The sequence below is a fragment of the Triticum dicoccoides genome, chromosome 5B (genome assembly GCF_002162155.2).
Source record: "Triticum dicoccoides isolate Atlit2015 ecotype Zavitan chromosome 5B, WEW_v2.0, whole genome shotgun sequence".
NCBI classification, from domain to species: domain Eukaryota; kingdom Viridiplantae; phylum Streptophyta; class Magnoliopsida; order Poales; family Poaceae; genus Triticum; species Triticum dicoccoides.
In genome coordinates, this window is record NC_041389.1 from 362,044,282 (window position 1) to 362,064,102 (window position 19,821).

General features: G+C 44.9%; 3 protein-coding genes across 6 annotated transcripts; all 3 read left to right on the plus strand.

The window, feature by feature from the left end:
- Positions 1-486: 486 nt before the first annotated feature.
- LOC119309055 (histone-lysine N-methyltransferase, H3 lysine-9 specific SUVH4-like) lies at positions 487-5,428 on the plus strand. The gene is made up of 4 exons (XM_037585150.1): positions 487-700; positions 826-3,691; positions 4,044-4,855; positions 4,948-5,428. Exons 2-3 carry the CDS (start codon positions 840-842, stop codon positions 4,612-4,614), a joined length of 3,423 nt encoding a protein of 1,140 aa, XP_037441047.1. The 5' UTR covers positions 487-700; positions 826-839; the 3' UTR covers positions 4,615-4,855; positions 4,948-5,428.
- A 1,221-nt stretch (positions 5,429-6,649) lies between these two features.
- LOC119309057 (CRM-domain containing factor CFM3, chloroplastic/mitochondrial-like) lies at positions 6,650-11,467 on the plus strand. Its single transcript, XM_037585152.1, has 9 exons — positions 6,650-7,912; positions 8,059-8,578; positions 8,669-8,799; positions 9,184-9,534; positions 9,692-9,848; positions 9,936-10,228; positions 10,313-10,372; positions 10,463-10,552; positions 10,886-11,467. The coding sequence occupies exons 1-9, from the start codon at positions 6,674-6,676 to the stop codon at positions 10,967-10,969; spliced, it is 2,925 nt and encodes a 974-aa protein (XP_037441049.1). The 5' UTR covers positions 6,650-6,673; the 3' UTR covers positions 10,970-11,467.
- A 552-nt stretch (positions 11,468-12,019) lies between these two features.
- LOC119309059 lies at positions 12,020-19,564 on the plus strand. Of its 4 annotated transcripts, none has more exons than XM_037585153.1 (19): positions 12,020-12,496; positions 12,592-12,689; positions 12,908-13,043; positions 13,194-13,322; positions 14,089-14,211; positions 14,316-14,419; positions 14,571-14,706; positions 14,853-14,942; positions 15,058-15,159; positions 15,246-15,350; positions 15,438-15,569; positions 15,661-15,792; positions 15,893-15,991; positions 16,084-16,179; positions 17,231-17,414; positions 17,530-17,657; positions 17,778-17,848; positions 18,081-18,212; positions 19,266-19,564. In XM_037585153.1, the coding sequence occupies exons 1-18, from the start codon at positions 12,064-12,066 to the stop codon at positions 18,198-18,200; spliced, it is 2,418 nt and encodes an 805-aa protein (XP_037441050.1). In that variant the 5' UTR covers positions 12,020-12,063; the 3' UTR covers positions 18,201-18,212; positions 19,266-19,564. The 4 variants fall into 4 exon arrangements, with proteins under 4 accessions (XP_037441050.1, XP_037441051.1, XP_037441052.1 ...); XM_037585154.1 differs by having other exon boundaries at positions 15,061-15,159; XM_037585155.1 differs by having other exon boundaries at positions 14,322-14,419.
- The last annotated feature ends 257 nt before the right edge of the window (positions 19,565-19,821 follow it).

Here is a 19,821-nt window from a genome sequence, read left to right on the forward strand (position 1 = left end):
ATTTATGTAATTGAATTGAATCAGCACCTGCAAGGCAAGCACGAAACAAGATCCCTTAATAGGATTTGTTTTTTTAACGGGAGGGCGAAAAACCAGCGGAAGGGGGGGTGGGAGGTGAGACGAAATAAAATCGGACGAAAAAGACCGTACCAGTCTACCAACTCCTATAAATACCTCCGAGAGACTGAGACGGCATATCATATTTGAACCTTGGTGGGCTGGGAATACCACGGTTCTCCTAACCATCCAACCACAGGTTGGTTCGCGGTTACGTCAGACTTTAAAAGACCAAATCTTTCTTCATTTATATAAGGAAATAAAAATCAAATATTGACACAATCAATTTTTTTAGGAAAGTTGTATCTACGCATGAATACTTTCTATAAATACACCGGGCATATTTCTCTTCTCCAAACATAGTATTTTGTTTTGTTTTGAGAATTTCTCCAAACATAGATATGCACAAGCAGAGCATCATCGGGGCCCCCAAATTCTAGGAGCACCCCCCTTCCGTCCGTCGCAGGCTTTAATGGTCGCCTAGCGCCAGCTCGTCGGAATCCGGGAGTCAGCTTCTCCACTTCCCTCCGCCTCTCTCGCTCGCTCGCTCTCCACCCACATCGCCAACAGCCAACACCGCCTCCGCCGCCGCCGCGGCGGCCCGTCTGACGTCTGTGCAAGGTGAATGCGTCGGCTCCTCTTGGTACGGTAGTAGTTCGTCGGACCGTCCCGCTGCGGGATATGCGGCGGAATCTGAATTTTAGGGTTTGGTTCTTATCTTTTTCGTCGGGGTTGATTAAAGTACCTTTCTTTTATCCGGATTTGTAGGGGCTTGTGTTCTGATGGTGGGGGTGGAGCCGCCGGCGCCGCCCTCGCGGACGCCCATCGCCGCGCGGCTGGCGGCCCGCGGGGTCAGGCCGAGGAGGGTCTCCGCCAGGCGCTCCTGGCCGCCCGGCTGCGGCCGCTTCCGCGCTGCTCCGCCTGCCCCCGAGGCCGGCGACGGCGAGAGGGGCGCCACCAATGGCGTCATCCAGGGCAGAGTGGAGGAGGCGGCCAGTCACGCGGGCGTTGCCTCGGCGGCGGCCCGGCCTCAACCGGATACTGAAGGGTTGGCGGAGAGGACGAAGGAGGTTGGAGATGCAATCGACGCCGTCGTTGTTTCATCGGCAGCGTGCAACGGCGACCTCCCTCACGCCCCGCCTCAGCCGGAGACGATGCCAGAGGAGAGGAAGGAGGGCAGAGAGACACACATGGACAGGGCCGGTGTTTCCCCCGTGGTGTGCAACGGTGACCTCCCGCACGCCCTGCCTCAGCCGGAGACCGAGGGGATGGTGCAGATGAGGAAGGAGGGTGGAGAGGCACACATGGATACTGCCGATGTTCCCTCTGTGGCAAGTAACAGAGATCTTCCACACACGCCGCTTCAGCCGGAGACCATGGTGGTGGTGAGGAAGGAAGGTGGAGAGGCGCAATCGTCCAGCGGTGGCGATGCCCGCGGTCAGGCAGAAAGCAGCGCGATCGAGGTGATGCCGCTGGCGTTTGCTGCCCCGAAGAGTTTTGCTGTTGCTGCTGCCAATGGTTCCGTCGAGAATGGGGGAGATGGGGCTGAGTCATTGCTGATGGAGGGGAACAGAGGCCTGGGGAGTGGTCGATTGGTCAGGGAGGAGGATGTGGCTGGCAATGGCAATGGCAGTGTGATGGAAAACAGAACGGGTAATGGTGAATTGGAGAGAAAAGAGGATGGGCATGATACAGTGAGAAAGAAGAGGTGGTTGATGTCTGCTGTAAATCCCCCTCCCAAGAGGAGGGCCATCTCAGCTGTACGCAATTTTCCACCTGGCTGTGGGAGGGATGCTGTTACTGGAACTGGCAGCAGAGTTGAGGAAGGGTCAGTATTGGAAGCCACGCCTATCAGTTTCGCTACAAGGGGCGCCTCTGTAGTGGATGCCTTGACCACGGCTCCAGTTTCAGGTCATGGTGCTTCCTCGATGGTCGTGAGAGATGCTTCCAGTGAGGAGGTGCAAGGCAAAAGAGCAGAGGTTGTAGGAGCGGGTGATGGTGAGGTGAGAGGCAAATTCGATGGAAGCTTGCGGAAAGGTACTCCTAAGACTTATGTGAGAAGTCGTTTTGTTGATGCAAAGACAAAGGGCAAGCGACCAAAGAATGTCGCAATGAATGATACATTGCGAGATGATGTTGGGGTCTCTGGAGACGGCACGCTGAAAAACAGGAATTCAAGAGATGATGTGCGCTCAAATAGTAACACGAAGCATGGCGTTGTGAAGTTGAAGAGTTATGGCATAGGCAAGGACTCTTTGATCAGCTCTTCTAAGGAGTCCAAGTGTGGAAATCATGATATGACCAATCAAAGTGAAGAAACCGATGATTTGACCTTAATTAGTGACAAGCTAATCGTACAAGCATTGATGGCTCCAGACAAATGCCCATGGACAAAAGGAAGGAAGTCTAATGCTAGTGCTTCCAACTCTCTTACTCCTAGGAACAAGTCTCTTCCTCCTAAGAAACCAAAGAAAAAGGACGCTACTCCAAGGAAAGAATTGCCCCCCAAAGTGACACCTTCTACATCGGCCGTGCATGAGAAAATTGAGCATGGAGAGTACTCTTGCTTGGAAGATGATGACAACCCTATGGCATTAGTTGTCCCTGAAAGGAAAGAATTGTGTGTCACTCTCCCTCCTTGTGCTCCTTTTGGGGACCAAAGTGTTGATGCTCGAAGCAAAGTTAGGAAGTTGCTCAAGTTGTTCCAGTTGATATGTCGGAAGCTTATGCAAGCCGAGGAACAACAATTACGTAATGTTGGAAGGATTGACCTTGAGGCCGTTGAAGTTCTAAAGAAGTATGATGGATATTCTAAATCTGATGCTATCCTGGGCAATGTTCCCGGTGTTGTTGTTGGTGATGAATTTCATTTTAGAGTTGAGTTGTCGATAGTTGGACTACATAGGATATACCAAGGTGGCATTGACTCCGCCATTGTGGATGGTACCCGCATTGCAATAAGCATTGTCGCTTCCGGTGGGTATCCCGATGAGTTGTCTAGCTCGGACGAGTTAATATATACCGGCTCCGGAGGTAAAGCCACCGGCAAGAAGGAGGCAGAGGATCAAAAGCTTAAGGGTGGTAATCTTGCCTTGAAGAATTGCATCAAAACTAAGACTCCGGTCCGAGTGATTCATGGGTTCAAAGGTCAAAGTAGAAGTGAAGTTGGGCATTCTAAATCCAAGCAAATATCGACATACACTTATGATGGGTTATATGTGGTGATGGATTGTTGGCAAGAAGGAGCAAGTGGCTCGATGGTCTTCAAGTACAAGTTAAAAAGGATCCCGGGTCAACCTGAATTAGCTTTACACAGAGTCAAGGAAACAAGGATGTCTAAAGTTCGTAAAGGTCTTCGCTGTCCTGATATATCTCTAGAGAAAGAAAGGATTCCCATATGTGTGATCAACACAATTGATGACGCGCAGCCAACACCATTTGAGTATATCACCAAAGTCATATATCCACCGTCGTATGCAAAAGAACCTCCGCAAGGCTGTGATTGCACCGACGGTTGCTCGGACTCTAGTAGATGTGCTTGTGCAGTGAAGAATGGAGGAGAAATCCCATTCAATTTTAATGGTGCAATTGTTCACGCAAAGCCGCTCATATATGAGTGTGGCCCATCTTGCAGGTAAGTTGTTATTTTTGTAACCTAACTAGACAATAACCATTTGAGTTTATTTTAGTTTGTTCTTTAGATTAAAGAATCTAATTTGCAGAACCTGGAAATGTTTCTTATTGTTACTAAAACTTATAGACAAATCTTGTACCGAGTCTAAGTATATGTTCTGTCCTAGATGTTGGTGAAATATGAGAAATGGCTCATAAACCAAACTTGCTTACCTGAAGTTGGCTCATAAACCAAACTTGTTCACCTGAATATGGTTGGCAGTATTCTTTTGCATTGGACGTTTAGGTTAAATTGAAGTCACAAAATTTCATTGGAATTAGTGAGCTAACTAAATGCTGAAAACTGCATGCAGGTGCCCTCCAACATGCCACAATAGGGCGAGCCAGCATGGTATCAAAATTCCGCTGGAAATATTCAAGACTGGGGAGACAGGTTGGGGTGTAAGATCTCTCAGTTCTATCTCTTCAGGCAGTTTCATATGCGAGTATGCAGGTGAGCTATTGCAAGACACAGAAGCTGAAAAGAGAGAGAACGATGAGTACCTGTTTGATATTGGTCATAACTACGATGATGAAGAACTTTGGAAGGGGCTTCCATCGATGATTCCAGGTTTAGAATCTTCTACCTCTGAGACAATGGAGGAGACTGTGGGCTTCACAATAGATGCTGCAAAGTGCGGTAACATCGGAAGATTCATCAACCATAGCTGCTCCCCAAACCTGTATGCCCAAAATGTCCTCTGGGACCATGATGACAAGAGGATGCCGCACATTATGTTTTTTGCTGCTGAGAACATTCCTCCGCTTCAAGAGCTGACTTACCACTACAATTATACAATAGGTCAAGTCCGTGACAAGAATGGTGTGGAGAAGGTAAAGGAGTGCTTGTGTGGTTCCGCTGATTGCTGTCACAGGCTTTACTAAGTTATTGGTTTTCGGTGACTGGCGATGTTAATGTTCGTATCCGATGGAAATCAGTCCTATAATGGCAGTGCTCACTCGCTTTACCTCTGGTGACCTTGCACTCGCTGACGACATGTAGTGTTTATTTTCTGTGCCAGTTGAACTATTATTTGTTACTGCATTTTGAAGAACATATAAACTCCAATAGCTGACCCTTTTTGGGTGTTTGGGAGACTTTGAAAGAGTAGTATGAAGTGTCCAGGTACGTTTTACTCTTTTTTTCTTTCTAAATGAGATTGTACTGGCTATAACATGAGGTTTAACTGTTGGTCTTTGTTATGACAAATTCCGCAGAATCAAGCATTTTGGCGTTGCACATTCTCCTCTTGAAATCTTCACATGGACCTGGAGGATACAAATATGCAATGATTAGCTTGTATGGAGCTTTGCACTGAACATGCTACTAGTAGTAGGACTAAAGATGGTGGCTACAAGTGCTCGGAGCTGTGTCGTCTTCCAGTTGCGATGCCGGGGACAGACTGAATGATAAATTGCTTCTGCACAAGGACTGCCCTGCATCATTTTGCTCAACTGTGGATCGCAAGGCTGTAGCAAGCTGCCGATAGAAGTTGTGGGTTCATGCCCCTTTTTTTGTCTTTATAAAAATGAATTTTGTGGATCCAATAGTGAGCTGCCCTGTCTTAAAGAGTTGCAGCTCTTCCTGCATGTAAAGTTTTCAGTGTTGGTTTGGACCATCAGATAGACTTGCTGGAGTTGTTTCTCAGATGCTACCATGCAACTTCAGGAAATATAGAACATTCCTACTATTCCCACATGTGTTTGCTTTCTGCTATTTGTTCTTTTCTAAGGGGGTGTTTGTTTTCAGGGATTTTTTGGTGTAGGGACTAGAAAAAGTCTCTCTTAGAGACTTTTTAACCAAACAGGAGGGACTACTAGGGACTAAAAGTTGCTTTTCTGGGACTAAATGAAGAAGACTATTAGGGCATGTACAATGCATAGCTCCAGGGTGATGCCTCGCATGCTATGTAGGATCGGATATGACGTAAATTAGGTTCGGATAGGGAAGCGGGATCCTCTCCAGGAGGCAGGTGCTTGGAGAGAAAAAGTGTGGTCCGGGGTCAAAAGCTGGAAAGGTTGGAGTGGAAAGTAGAGATGCATGTGTAAAGTTTTTATTTTCTATTTCTTAATGAGGCCCACTAGTAGTAGCTTGCATTGGGGAAAAAAAAATGGGGCATCTGTATTCATATGCCATCATTGTACATGCCCTCAAGGAGAGTTTTTTTTAGACTTTTTCAACAATGCCCCTCCCTGCATCCATTTCAGAAATGTTCACAGATTTTAAAAATATTCATGAACTAAAAAATATTCACGAATTTAATGATTTGTCTATGAATCAATGTAGGATCGCCACATTCACCTGCAGATAGGCTCAACCGCATCGCACAACCAATTCACTCACGAATGCAATTACCTCGATGCACCATGAGGCTCCATTCTTTTTTTTTTACATGAGGAGGCTCCACTCACAATGAGCTCAGTAGTGACTTAAGATATTTGTCCCGGTTAGGAGGTTGACCTATATAGTACTCCCTTTATTCTTAAATATAAGTTTTTCTAGATGTTTTAAATAAACTATAACATAATATATATGTAGACATATTTTAAAGTGTAGATTCACTCATTTTGCTCCGTATGTAGTTACTTGTTAAAATCTCTAGAAAGACTTATACTCCCTCCGTTCCTAAATATTTGTCTTTTTAAAGATTTCAAATGGTTACCACATACGGATGTATATAGACATGTTTTAGAGTGTAGATTTACTCATTTTGCTCCGTATGTAGTCACTTGTTGGGAACGGAGGAGCAGAGCTTTGGGAACGGAGGGAGTATAATTTTATTTCTTTAGCAAAAGGACTTATATGGATAATGATACTCCCAGCAGGCCCAAAAAGAAGACACTGGGGGCCCAAATAAGGTCCAACAAGGTAAACCCACGATATCCTCCTCCTCGTTTCGTCATCTCCCCACACTCCGTCCCCAAAGCTCTGCTCCTCCCTCCAATGGCACTGCTCTTCCCGCCCCCGGCCCTCTCACCCAAACCCCCCTTCCCCTCCACTCTCCGATCGACGCGGCCGCGGCGCACCACCTGCATCAGCAGCGTCTCCTCCCCTCGCCCTCCCGCTTCAGCGCCCTCCCCATCCACCTCCTCGCCGTACAAGGCGCCGGCGCTAGACGGCGGCACGGAGATAAGGAAGAAGAAGACTAAGAGGAACCTGAAGCCGAGCTTCGAGGAGCAGGCACTCCGCCGCTGGTCTGCGAGGGCGCCCTCCCAGCGCGCCTCCTTCCCCTGGCAGCGGCAGCAGCCGCAGCCGTCTCACCGAGAAGACGAGGGCGCGGAGGATCATGAGCCCAGTAGCGCCACGCTGCGGTCCATCGTCGAGTACTTCGACTACGACTCCTCGGAGGATGGCGGCGGCGATGTCGGAGAGGGCAAAGACAAGGGCAATGACGGCGTGGCACACGGCGAGGCGGCCCAGGACCGGGACGAAGAGTCGCGTTCCCAACCGACCTACCTTCTTGGGAGCCGGCCGGTCTCCGCGCCGTGGATGCACGGGCAAGAAGGACCCACCGTCGTCGACCGGCTGCTTTCGGGTCCGGTGGGTGGAGACGAGGAAGAGGCTGTCAGGAACGGTGTGTTCGATGATGAGCTAGATTCGGAGGATGAAGACGAAGAATGGGTGGACAACAGTGAGGTATTGGAAGAAGAGCCAATGACAGTGAACTTAGAAGAGGAATTGTATGAGGATGAGGATCCTGCCGCGCCGACAACAAGTTCTTCTTTTCCGCTGGATTCTATACTGGACCAAGGTTCCACAGGCGGTGGGTTGGACAGGAGTATCAGGCGAAGCAGTGTAAGCTCAATTGTCAACACACTCAGGAATTCGATGGAGGAAAGTGCCAGTGCCACAATTGGGAGCTCCGAGGGGGAAGATTTTGTCCAGAAGCTGGGTTCTGTGCTCCTTCCATGGGAGAGGGAGGAGGGGAATGCGTTTGATGGTGACAAGCGAGGGAGGCACAGCAACACCAAGTTGGCAGAGAGGACTATCCCAGAACCAGAGCTGCGGAGGCTTAGAGACGCGGCATTGAGGATGAAGGAGAGGATGAGGATTGGTCCAGGAGGGGTTACACATGCCATTGTGGAGAGCATCCACAGTAAATGGAAGGTGGACGAGGTGGTCAAGATGAGGTTTGAAGGGCCTCCGAGCCTGAACATGAAGAGAACCCATGAGATACTAGAGGTACCCGTTGCATTGGCCTTCTTCGCCCCTTTGATTTGCCTTATCACTACAGCCACTGATTGAGCAAAAGCCTGTGTTGTATTTTACGATGTTTTCAATTCAGTGAAATCTGATAGGCATTTGTGGTCTTTGTTATTGTCAATCAGGACAGGACTGGGGGAACTGTGATATGGAGGTCAGGGAGGTCGATTGTCTTATATCGAGGAATGAACTACAACCTTCGATGCGTGCAGTCATACACCAAAATTGCAGAAGTTGATTCATCTGAAAATGCTGGCGATGCCATTGGTCTTGTACCCAGCTCTGAAGAGCGTAACTTGCAAAAGCCAACTGTTGAGCATGATTTGCAAAAGCCAATTGTTGAGCGCAATTCACAAAAGTCAAGTGCAGACGATGTGAAAAGATCGAAATCTATCATGAATTTCTCTCAAGAAGCTACGGAAACGTTTGACATCGATAGCTTCTTGGATCAATTGGGACCACGGTACAAGGATTGGTCTGGTCGCAGCCCCATCCCTGTCGATGCCGATTTGCTTCCCGGTTTAGTTCCAGGGTACAAGCCACCATTTAGGCAACTTCCTTACAGGACTAAAATTAGTTTGAAAGATAAGGAAATGACAGCTTTGCGTAGACTTGCTAGACAAACTGCTCCACATTTCGCTCTAGGTACTGGAGTTTGTGAAGTTGATTGCTTGTAATTACTTGTACTTAAGCTTCAATTATTTCTTCACACTATTTTTACATATTTGTGGACAGGGAGAAACAGGGAACACCAAGGCTTAGCTGCTGCTATTGTTAAAGTATGGGAGAAAAGTTCTATTGTAAAGATTGCCATCAAGAGGGGGGTGCCAAACACATGCAACGATCGAATGGCAGAGGAAATCAAGGTAAACCGGACATATTTAAAGATCATTATACCACATTATCTAAATGCTTAAAATCACATGAGATTGCTTTATATGCAGATTTTCGGCTTTGCTTACATTTTTTATGAGGATGCAGTATTTTAGCAATTGCCCCTTATGTATTGCATATATCATACTGTTTGAAACCTTGAAGCGTGAGTTGCTGAGAAAGCAATTCCATGAATGGATATATTTGTTGCTGTATCTCCTTTTCGTACTGTGCGATGTTTTATCTTCCCCTGTTGATTCTTCTGAAGTATGCTTTGGACTCTGAATATGATCGTTGTGTCCCTGCTCACGATACAGCCTATGCATGTTTTTTCATGAGAACGTGTGTCTTGAATCTTTGTAACAAAACACATGCAGAAATTGACAGGAGGAGTACTTGTTTCGAGGAACAAGGAGTATATTATTTTCTATAGGGGAAATGACTTCGTGACTCCTAAAGTAAGGAAGGTCTTGGTGGAACAGCAACAACACGCAATTACTCAGCAGGAACAGGAAGAGCTGGCCAGGCTTAAAGCATCAGCCTCAATTACTCCCATCCCCAAAGCATTAAAGAATCCTCTAGTTGCTGGCACTCTTGCAGAAACTAGAGAAGCCACATTTCGTTGGGGAGATTCACTTAATGACGAGCTGAGGAAAAAGGAGAATAATCGTTTGATTTTGGCCAAACATACCTCTCTTTTGAAGAACATGAAGAGAAAACTGATTTTGGTATGTTCTTCAAAATATACATGTAGAGTGGAAGTCTATATTTTCCTATTTTCACTGCTCATTTCCGATAGCAGTATACTTTCTCTCTCCATATTTAGAAAATCTCATTGCAGTCTATATATAATAAAAATTAATAACAACTCTTATGTATGTCCAGGCGAAAACAAAGGTTGCAAAAGCAGAGATGGCTTTGGCGAAAGTTCAGGAATATCTCTCTCCAGCAGAGCTTCCAACTGATCTGGAAACTGTTACAGACGAGGAGCGTTTCCTATTCCGCATAATTGGCCTGAAAATGAAGGCCTTTTTGATGCTTGGTACAACTGAAACTTTTCACATAAAAGTTGCAATGTAGGACGCATAGGGTGAACATCTCATGATTTACCTCTGTTAAAATTTCATAGGCAGGCGAGAAGTTTTTGATGGTACTGTGCAAAACATGCACTTTCATTGGAAGCATCGAGAATTGGTCAAAATTGTTGTGAAGGGAAAGACCTTTGAACAAGTTAAACATATTGCTATCTCCCTAGAAGCTGAGAGTGGGGGCGTGCTCATTGCACTCGACAAGACAACAAAAGGATATTCAATCATTTTCTACCGTGGTAAGAACTATAAAAGGCCCCAAGTTTTAAAGCCACGGAACCTATTGACAAGAAGACGGGCAATGGCACGGTCCATTGAGCTCCAAAGACGAGAGGTAACTCAACCGTAAACTCTGATCCTCCTCTTTTCATACAATTTGTACTCACCTTTTATATATTGGATGGCTGGACATTTTCAGGCATTAAATCATCATATCTCAGTTCTGCGACACAAGATCTGGAAGTTGAAGTCACAGCTTGTAAGACAATTTATATCTGATTTCATCGAATCTAATTTTTCCATGTTAACTCTTCTTGATGATGCGCTACACCTTTGTTATCATCATCAGGTACAGATGAGGGCTGCTGGGAGAAAACAGGACGCAGAGTTACTCCAAACGGTCGAGGACGATTTGTCTTCAGATGACGATAATATACAGGTAAATCATACGAAGATACTTCATTTGTACCTGATGACCAGGCTGTACAAATCACTTAGCAAGATACTTCAGAGTACATGACCAGGCTGGCTTAGCAAAATACTCGATTCGAGGACCGCTTCCCGCAAGCTAGAGTGATCCCTTGCAAGCACTCCCTACAATCACCATGTACATGTGTCCTTGCATATCGTCTCAGTATCACAGATACTTCATTTTTTTTCTTTTTAAGTACTATCTCAGATACTAATATTAGTCTCGTATGATTTTAGTAAGTTGCTTGAGGCGATTGCCTCTAAAAATTAAGAGGCTGATAGGTAGCTTCTGCTGTCTCAGGATGAAGGGGATGAAGCTTACCTGCAAACTTACGGCAGCGACGATGAGGATGATGCCGACGATGATTCCAATGAATATCTCTGAGCTGTGGCAGTTTTAACCGATGAAACTCCAGGCCAGTGTTCTTCCCTCGCGTGGCCACATATGCAGAACAAGGCAAAACCCAATCGGTAAGGCGATGCATGCCCGTGCGGTATCGACTTCGGCACTGCTACAGCACACAGAAAGTACATACGTAGCCTTCAACTGAAGATGTTGGCAGTGTGTGGTTCATATGACTTGTTACCACCAATGAGGATTTAACTTCAGTGGCATCATTTTGCATTTGCCGCGGGTACCTCCATGCCCCTTGTCAAAATGCAGACTAAACGAGGTTTTTTTTTTAACATATGGCCAAGCTGGTGTTTCTTCCGAAGAGGGGGTTTGCAAGTGGAAGTGTGTATAAGCTTCCGTGCGTTCCTTTTGCAGCAGCTGTAGATTACTGTGTGTATGTAGTGTTCTATCTATTCTCCTGAGCCGTCGCAAAATTCATGTGTTTGTTTGTGCCTGTTTGGATCGAAATCTATATTTTCATGTGGAAAATGAGGAATTGTATTTTGGAAAGGTAATTCCGTGTATCGTTCGGCCGTATACTTTGGTTCATGTTTTATCTGTAAAGCAAGCGGGGTGAGAGCTGTTTCGGGAGTCCATAAAAATATCTTAGAATCTTTTACATTGTAAAATGTAGTGCAACTTCCCCCTCAAAAAATTTTTTAGTGCAAGCAAATTGTAAGGAAACCTATCTATGGATTGCAACGAACAAAACGACAGATCAAAAATCTCACGCCGTTTTTTTTAAGGAATATAATCCTCCAGAAAACATGACTTGCACATCAACTCAATGTACCACAAGGTTTTACGTTTCTTGCGTTTGAAAGGCGCGCTCTACTGAAAGTAGCTCTTTTTTTTTTTTGAATCTCTACTCTTTTTTCTTTGAGACAATTGAATCTCTACTGAAAGTAGCCTGAACAATGGCCGTGTGATCCGTCTTTTGGCACAAAATTCGTCTTGGGCTGGGCTGGGCTGAGCTTCAGTGCTTTACCATTTCAGCCCCGCTGCTTCCCTCTTCTTCTCTTCTCTCCGTTTCCAATTTTGAATTCCCGTCGAGTTTCTCCGATCCCCCACTCCGCCTGTCCGCCATGGACCCGGAGCCGCAGCGGTGGGCGGCGACGTACACCACGCAGCTGAGGCAGAAGCGCAAGGCCTACCACGACGGGGTCCTCCTCCTCCGCCCGGACTCCCGCCGCCTCGTCCTCCTCGACGACGCCGGCGTCACCATCGACGCCAGGTCCCTCCGCGCCGGCGAGTCCGTGTCCGAGGGCGCCTCCGTCGAGTTCCCCTGCCACCTCGTCGACGTCGGCGAGGCCCAGCGCGTCCCCACCACCGCCCGCCCCGGAAGGCCCTCCGAGCCCGCCGCTCCCAGGACCGCCTACCGCGGCGGCGCCAGGGCGCGTCACAGCGCGGCCAGCACCTGCGCTCCCCGCGCGTTCGTGAACCCACCCAAGAGCGGCGCCGGCAAGACTGAAGCCGCGGGCTCTGGCTGTGCCAGGCCTGCCGGTTCGACGTCCCAAGGTTTGCGCGTCACCTGTTCTACGTATGTCCTGTGGAGGCTGAACAAGCTGGCTCCGCCTGAGGGTTGAACATGTAGGTTGCGCTTTTGTTTGCAGAGTGGAGCGCGATGTACACCACCCAGGTTTCGCAGAAGGCTAAGAGGTATCACGACGGCTTCGTGAAGCTCGTTCAATCTGGGTTGTACTCCAAGCAGGTACTCCCTCCGTACCAAAATAGATGACTCAACTTTGTACTAACTTTATATTTTGGAACGGAGGGAGTATGATGCAATGCACATCTCTGATAAGTGTTCTCCATTCGTATATCAAAGCTCGGAGATGCTAGTTAGTAACCATAGGCTGATTGGCATGTGGTCAGTTTATTTCGGGTGATAAAATGTCATGAATCATCGTGTGAATTGAAATGTTTCAGATCGTGTTGCTGGATGAAGAGGGCCAAGTACTGGGGACCAGGCACCTCAAGTCAGGGGAGTGTGTGGAAAGCGGCAAGAAATGCAGTTTTCCTGGCTATCTGATTGAGATCGGCGAGGCCACAAATCTAAACAAAGGTTGGTATCTAGTACAGACTTCTGTGCCGAATATGCATGTTTGCCTCCTTAGACTTTCTGACTTCTTGTTGCGAGTTAGAGAATAATTCCTAGAGAACATTTTCTTTGCTGTCACTGGAAGGATGTGTTTCTGCATTGATAAATATGAAGGTGGAGAACCTAAATCTTCAGAAGAATCCATGGTGCAAACAAGACCGAAGAGAGTCGAGAATGCGAATAGCAAAATGGGAATTGGCACAACAAGTTCCCTGAAATTCATCAGTCCACAGAAGTTCCATTGTAGGTGGACTTGAAGTAAGGATGGCAATGGGTCGGGTTTGGATCGGGTTGAACAGTTTCAAATCCATATCCATATCCATGAAGACAGTCTTTGCCCGCCCATAAAAAAATCCATGGGTGAAAAATGATGTCCATGTCCAAATCCGATGGATATCCATATCCACTGGATATCCATTGGGTCCTCTCGAGACATATAAATAAGACTTGACACAATATTAACATAAACTCTTCCATTCTTCACCTCGTGGCAGGCTAGGGTTCACTTATGGTAAATCAACATCCAGTAACAACCTAAGATCATTTAGTATTTTTCTAACAGATGAGAATGACGAGTCATTTAAGAAGGAGATAAAAATAAGGAAAGGGGTGTTGGAGTATGTTTCGGAGGGGATTGACTCTCAACTTATAAAAGTTACAATGGGGATTGTGTAATTTCTTATGCATGTTTTAGATAAAAAGGTGTAAAATTTCCGTGGGAGATGTGAACATGGGGCAGGGGTAGCAGAATTTTTTCCATTAAGTCATTCTATCGGGCCGGGTTTGGGTATATCCATGGGTACAAGATTATATCCATGCCCTACCCACGAACAATCGGGTCGGGTTTGGGCGCCACCCATAGACACAAAAGCATATCCAAACCCTATCCATTCGGATCGGATATCCATGGATATCCATGTCCATGGATAAAATTGCCATCCTTAACTTGAAGTTACACATCCTTTCAACATATCATAGTGAGAACCTCATTTCTCTCAGCAATTTGTAGGTTTTGACGAGAGTAAATCAGAAGCCACTTCTAGTTTTAACAAGCCAGAGCTTGGAAAGAGTGAAATTGCAGCTGCTGGCAGCACAGGGAGCCTTATGGGTTCAGCAGACTCAAGTTTCAAAGGTTAATGTGTAGCCTCTTATATAAACGATGCTTGTGCTTTGAACATGTAATGTATTATTTTTATTATATATCGAGGCTTATATGGAATGTGCATCCTTTTGTAGAAATAGAATGGAGTGTCTTATACACTGCCCAACTATTTCAGAAGGCAAAGAAGTTTCATGATGGTGTTATAAGGCTTGTGCAAGCTGGTCCAAATGTAAAGCAGGTTAGCAACTATAGCTCAGCTCTTAATGGACATGCTAATTTGAGGTTGGTATTTTATGATAGCTTTACAGAGGAGATGATGTTAGATTATATCAAATCAAATGCTGTGATGACTGTACAAGGTGTTATAGCTGTATTAACTGTATTTTCAGATTCTTTTACTGGATGAAGAAGGTGGAATGCTTGGCACCCGATTTTTCAATTCAGGTGAATCTATTGAATGTGGAAAGAGATGTCAGTTTCCTAATTATATTATCGAAGTCACTGAGCTCAGAAATAAAATGAAAGGTTAGTTTTGTTCGTGCTTAAGGACACTCATTTGTATCCAGCTTTCCCCTTATAATTCTCCATCTGCAAATAGGTGAGTTCTAAAAACATACTTTTTTGTTCTGTAACATGTGAGATTTCTTATTAGTTTGCTAATTTGTATGCAGATGTAGAACATAAACATGCTGCTGGGGAGGCTTCAAGTCACACAGTGCCTAAGAGTGGAGAGAATACGCGTGAAAAGAAGGATGACAAAAGTAAATCTCCAAAGTTTGTTAGTCCACTCAAGTTCCATGGTTACACGAACATTAGATGTGTCTTCCTGCTTACCACATATTCTATTTGCAATCATTCATCTGTCTCCACAATTAGCAGATCATCGGAAGAGTAAAACAAGAAGCACTACTGACTCTAACAATCCACTGGTTGGAAAATCAGCATGTAGTAACATGGGCGATCCACTTAACTTTCATGGTAGCTGAGCTTAACTTAATAATCGGTTTGTTCTATCTTCTGCTGCATGTATATCTTAATGTAGTAAAGCCACTGTTTGTTTCCAGTATTTACGGATCTCCAGAGGGATAAACCAGATTGCACTGTTGGTTACAGAAGAACAGACCCAGGGTCAACATCTAGTGACATCGATAATCAACATAAATTCAATGGTACCTGGGCTTAATTTTACACACTATTTCTAATACTTTTTAGTTGCTTATATATTTTTATGTAGTGAGACTGCTGGTGGTTTCCAGATTTTGCAGATAACCAGAGGGGCACATCAGAATTTTCTACCGGCTATAGCCGGCTAGAAGTTGGCAAATCAACATTTAATGACCTGGGAAAATCAACATTTGGTGGCATGGATGATCCACATAAACTTGATGGTACTTGGGATTAATTTTACACATTGTTACTATTTCTGCAGCTTCTTGTATACTTTTCTGTAGTGAGACTGAGACTGCTGGTGGTTTCCAGGTTTTGCAGACACCCAGAGGGGTACATCAGGATTTTCTACCAGCTATAACCGGCCAGAAGTTGGCAAACCAACATTTAATGACCTGGGAAAATCAACATTTAGTGGCATGGATGATCCACATAAATTCGATGGTACTTGGGATTAATTTTACGCACCATTACTACTTCTGCAGCTTCTTGTATACTTTTATGTAGTGAGAGTGAGACTGCTGATGGGTTCCAGATTTTGCAGATATCCAGAGGGGTAAATCAGGATTTTCTACCAGCTATAACCGGCCAGAAGTTGACAAATCAACTCTTAATAGAATGGATGATCCACTAAAATTTTGTGGTACTTGGACTTGATGCTCATACTTTCATCCTAGCTCTACTACTGGCTGGTGTTTGAATGCAAAAATAACCATGTTTCTCCACAATTTGCAGGTCTTCAGGATGGCAAATCAGTGTGTCCCACTAGTTTTGTCAGGAGAGAGGTTGGAAAATCAACATTTGGCAACGCTGATGATTCTTTACGGACTGGTTTGTACCCTTTACTGAACTGCTAGCTTAAATATATCTTTGCATAGTTCCTTCCAGGCAAGACAAATAGGAAGAAAAATAGGTTAGTTTGTTATGCACCTGTGGTGAATGCCACAAGGACGGTGGACTTTTGAGAGGCAATTTACTGCTATTCCTTGGACTAGCCAAGAATCATGGATACGCACCTCAAATATGGCAGTTATACAAAGAGTGTAACACTTACTTCCTCCGTCCGAAAATACTTGTCATCAAAATGGACAAAAACAGATGTATCTAGAACTAAAATACGTCTAGATGCATCCCCTTTTATCAATTTTGATGACAAGTATTTTTGGACGGAGGGAGTATATTTTAACATGTAAAACAGTAACTGGTTACTGTTTATGAAACAGATTACAACTGGCATTGTGTTATATTCCGTACATAACATCTAACGCCAAAGTTAATGGTGAACAAGTAGGGTTTGTTATTCGAGACTAATGCTCAGCTAAGGTGGGTTTGAGTAACTCCACAGTACCAACTCCAAATTAGTTTGATATAGTTGTCAATTAACAGTTCAGGATGTTCGATTGCTTCCACCATGAACTCGTGAAGTGTTCAGTTACATAGCACCGTGAAGCAACTGTTTCAGAGTTGTGATGTATGGAAAATGGTTCTTCCTTGTTTCCTTTAATTCGCTTGATAGGTAAACAGTAAATTTAGACACATGATTCTGTAAACATTACAAGCATTAAAATTTGGAACAGCCATGGTTTATTCTTCAGTTATGCACATTTTCCTCAACTTGTTCTTGCTTATTATGATAAGACTAATTGACAATCAAAGTTCCGAACGTCATAATTTAGAAACAAGTACTTAAAGGCAAAGTAGGATGCTCATTCTGAAGGAACTATTTTTTCGGAAGGTGCCTGCTTGATCCTTGTGGTATCAACTTGGATGGCTTGCACAACTGCTCCAATTCATGTATATTGATGTGTTTGCACAACTACTCCAATTCATGTATATTCATGTGTTTTTATATTAATAACAATAACGTCATTTTGATCTATAGCTTCCCAAATACTATCTATCATGAAGCCCCCAGCTGGATTGTCTCACTTTGCTACCCAGCTCCGTACATCAGTGCAATCTTGCTTGAAGCTGGATACTGCACATGCAAAGAACTCAGCAATCACTCATAATAGGAATGAATTATCAGGGAATGCTTATCCAACTTACAATCATCAGGCCATCATGTAAGATGTTAATGCTTTGTTTCATGTTTAAATCCTAGAATATTGCCTTATAGTGAGGCTCCAACATGACAAATAGAATAACAAGTGAATATTGACACTAATGATGTTTCTGTAGGAAACCACCAGCTTTTGATGCTTTGGACTTGGAATTGATAGATCTCCCAGGATCTGAGATGTGCAATGCAAACGAGCAGAAACTAGAATCGTCAGGCAATCTTAACACTGTAAACTGTAATGGTACAGGTAAGTTTGCTTCAGTGATTTTATTCGCACCGAGACCAGCTTATACATCTTACAAAGCGTCTGTGCCAGTGCCACCGAGACTAAACGACAAATTCTGCCATACTGGTCTGTACTTGACAGGTTCTGCGCCAATTTCGAATGTCACTAGCATGCCAAACTTGCGAGAAGACAAAATCGGAACTGCAGATCAGGTTTGCACCCTATGCTGTCGAAATTTTCCCTGAGAGGAGGAAAGTTTTAACACTGAATTTGAGGAAGTTACTGCTTCAGCTTACTGTCAAAATATTGTGTGCCCACATCTGCAGTTTCATTCTCATCAGATCAGGCTATGGAAGTTCTAGTTTTAGTTTTACGTCATCAAAAATTTCTTGCACATACTATTACTATGTTAGTCATTTGACTTGTGCCATTGTGCGTCTGCAGCTCGGTGCAAATAACACAGCAGAGGACCCCAAATATGACAGTGGCCCTTCTCGTACATGTAGAGATCCCACGATCCAGGATTTGATAGATGACTGCCCTTCTTTTGATCTTGGCTTCTAATGGAAGTGGAAGGTACAGCTCTATTGTATACTTTATACACCATAATCTTTACTCCTGCAAAGAAGCTCTATTTTATACTCCATAATCTTTACTCCTAGAAAGATGTCCACTGGTAACAGCGGCCCGTTCACCTTTTGACAGTGTGAAGTATGAACCATCAGACCTGGATCAAACTTCCCTAAAAAGAAAAGAAAAACTGGGTTCCACCTCCACCTGTCTCTCTCTCATCTTCGTCAGCAATTATATGCTGCCCCTGACCCTGCTCCTCCTTATTGGCACATCATTTCGGCGCGATGTGCCCAATAATATATGATGTTAATTCGGAGCAACTCAGCGATAATATGGGAGTACCTAGTACCATTAGATAACACAATCTGGGCTATTTGCTTCACATCTTGCACATGGTGACGCATGTCTGAAGTTGACCCTTGTCTTTGCTTTGATCGGTAAAACTTCAGTTCTGACTTCTGACAAGGCATATATGGACACATAGCCAAGGAGGCGCAGCTTCTCTGAAGACATGAACCGGTCACCATCCATGACTTGGTAGAATCATACTGACCCACGTAACAAAAACCCACGCCTTTCACAGCAGCACAGTAGAAGTTTCTGCCGCCCCCTTTCGTCTCGCGGGCAGCTGGTCGCTGCAGCACGTGGTGGTGAATTGGATTCACGCGCCTACGTCCCAGTCGTGGACCAACAGCTGCTGGATCTATCTATGTACTGTCGTTAGGTAAAACCAGCGGCTGCTACATGCCCAATAGAGCATGCAGGCTGCAGCTCACAGCCCAATACATACGAGGCAACTTCCATGCCTAACCCGTGTACACTTGTTCGCTTCTCTGCTGCCAGATGGGAAGCTGTGCAAAGCTTTTGCACGTTGTCTCTCTAAAAGCCTTGCACGTAACAGGAAAACGCACAGCCTGTGGCAAGCCAAAGATTTGCTCTGTTCAGTCCATTCGAGATGTACGCTTGGACGGCTTCGGAAACGAAAATATCTGTGCAGAAACTGCTGACTCGTGTGGTTTCATTTGCTTGCTTGCTGAGCTTTTGCTTCGCGTGCAGGGTGCCGTGCATGGCTTGGGCGGACTGTGCCACGAAACGATCAAATCTCTTGATTGTTGGCGAGAGATCGGGCAAAAGCGGCAGTCCTCTGAAGAAATTAAGCGCGTTGAGCGGGGAGAAGAATGGCTTTACGTGTGGTGTGGGTGTTCTTGATTGCGCACTGTACAGTTTTACTCTCGTCTTTGCCGTTGTTTATGTTTACGTGTGGATGGCTTTACCTTTTGTTATATATATATATATATATATGTTCTTGCTGTGAAAAGCCATGGATGCTGTTTATAGAATGGAAATCTTGTGAAGACTTTGCTGAGTTTTACATTGTTGGCAACTGTGGACATAGATGTTGTCTTGAGTCACACGACTTGTTTGAACAACAGAAATCCGTACGGGCTACTTTGATTTGCAGGATTTCTAAAACAAAAGAATTGGAAGAAGATGACATCATAATGTCACGTGCTCTTTTTTTCCAGAAAAACTTTCAATCTATTCATCTTCAATCATGGCAGTACAACGAAGACCAGAAATAAAAATTACAACCAGAATCGTAGACCACCTA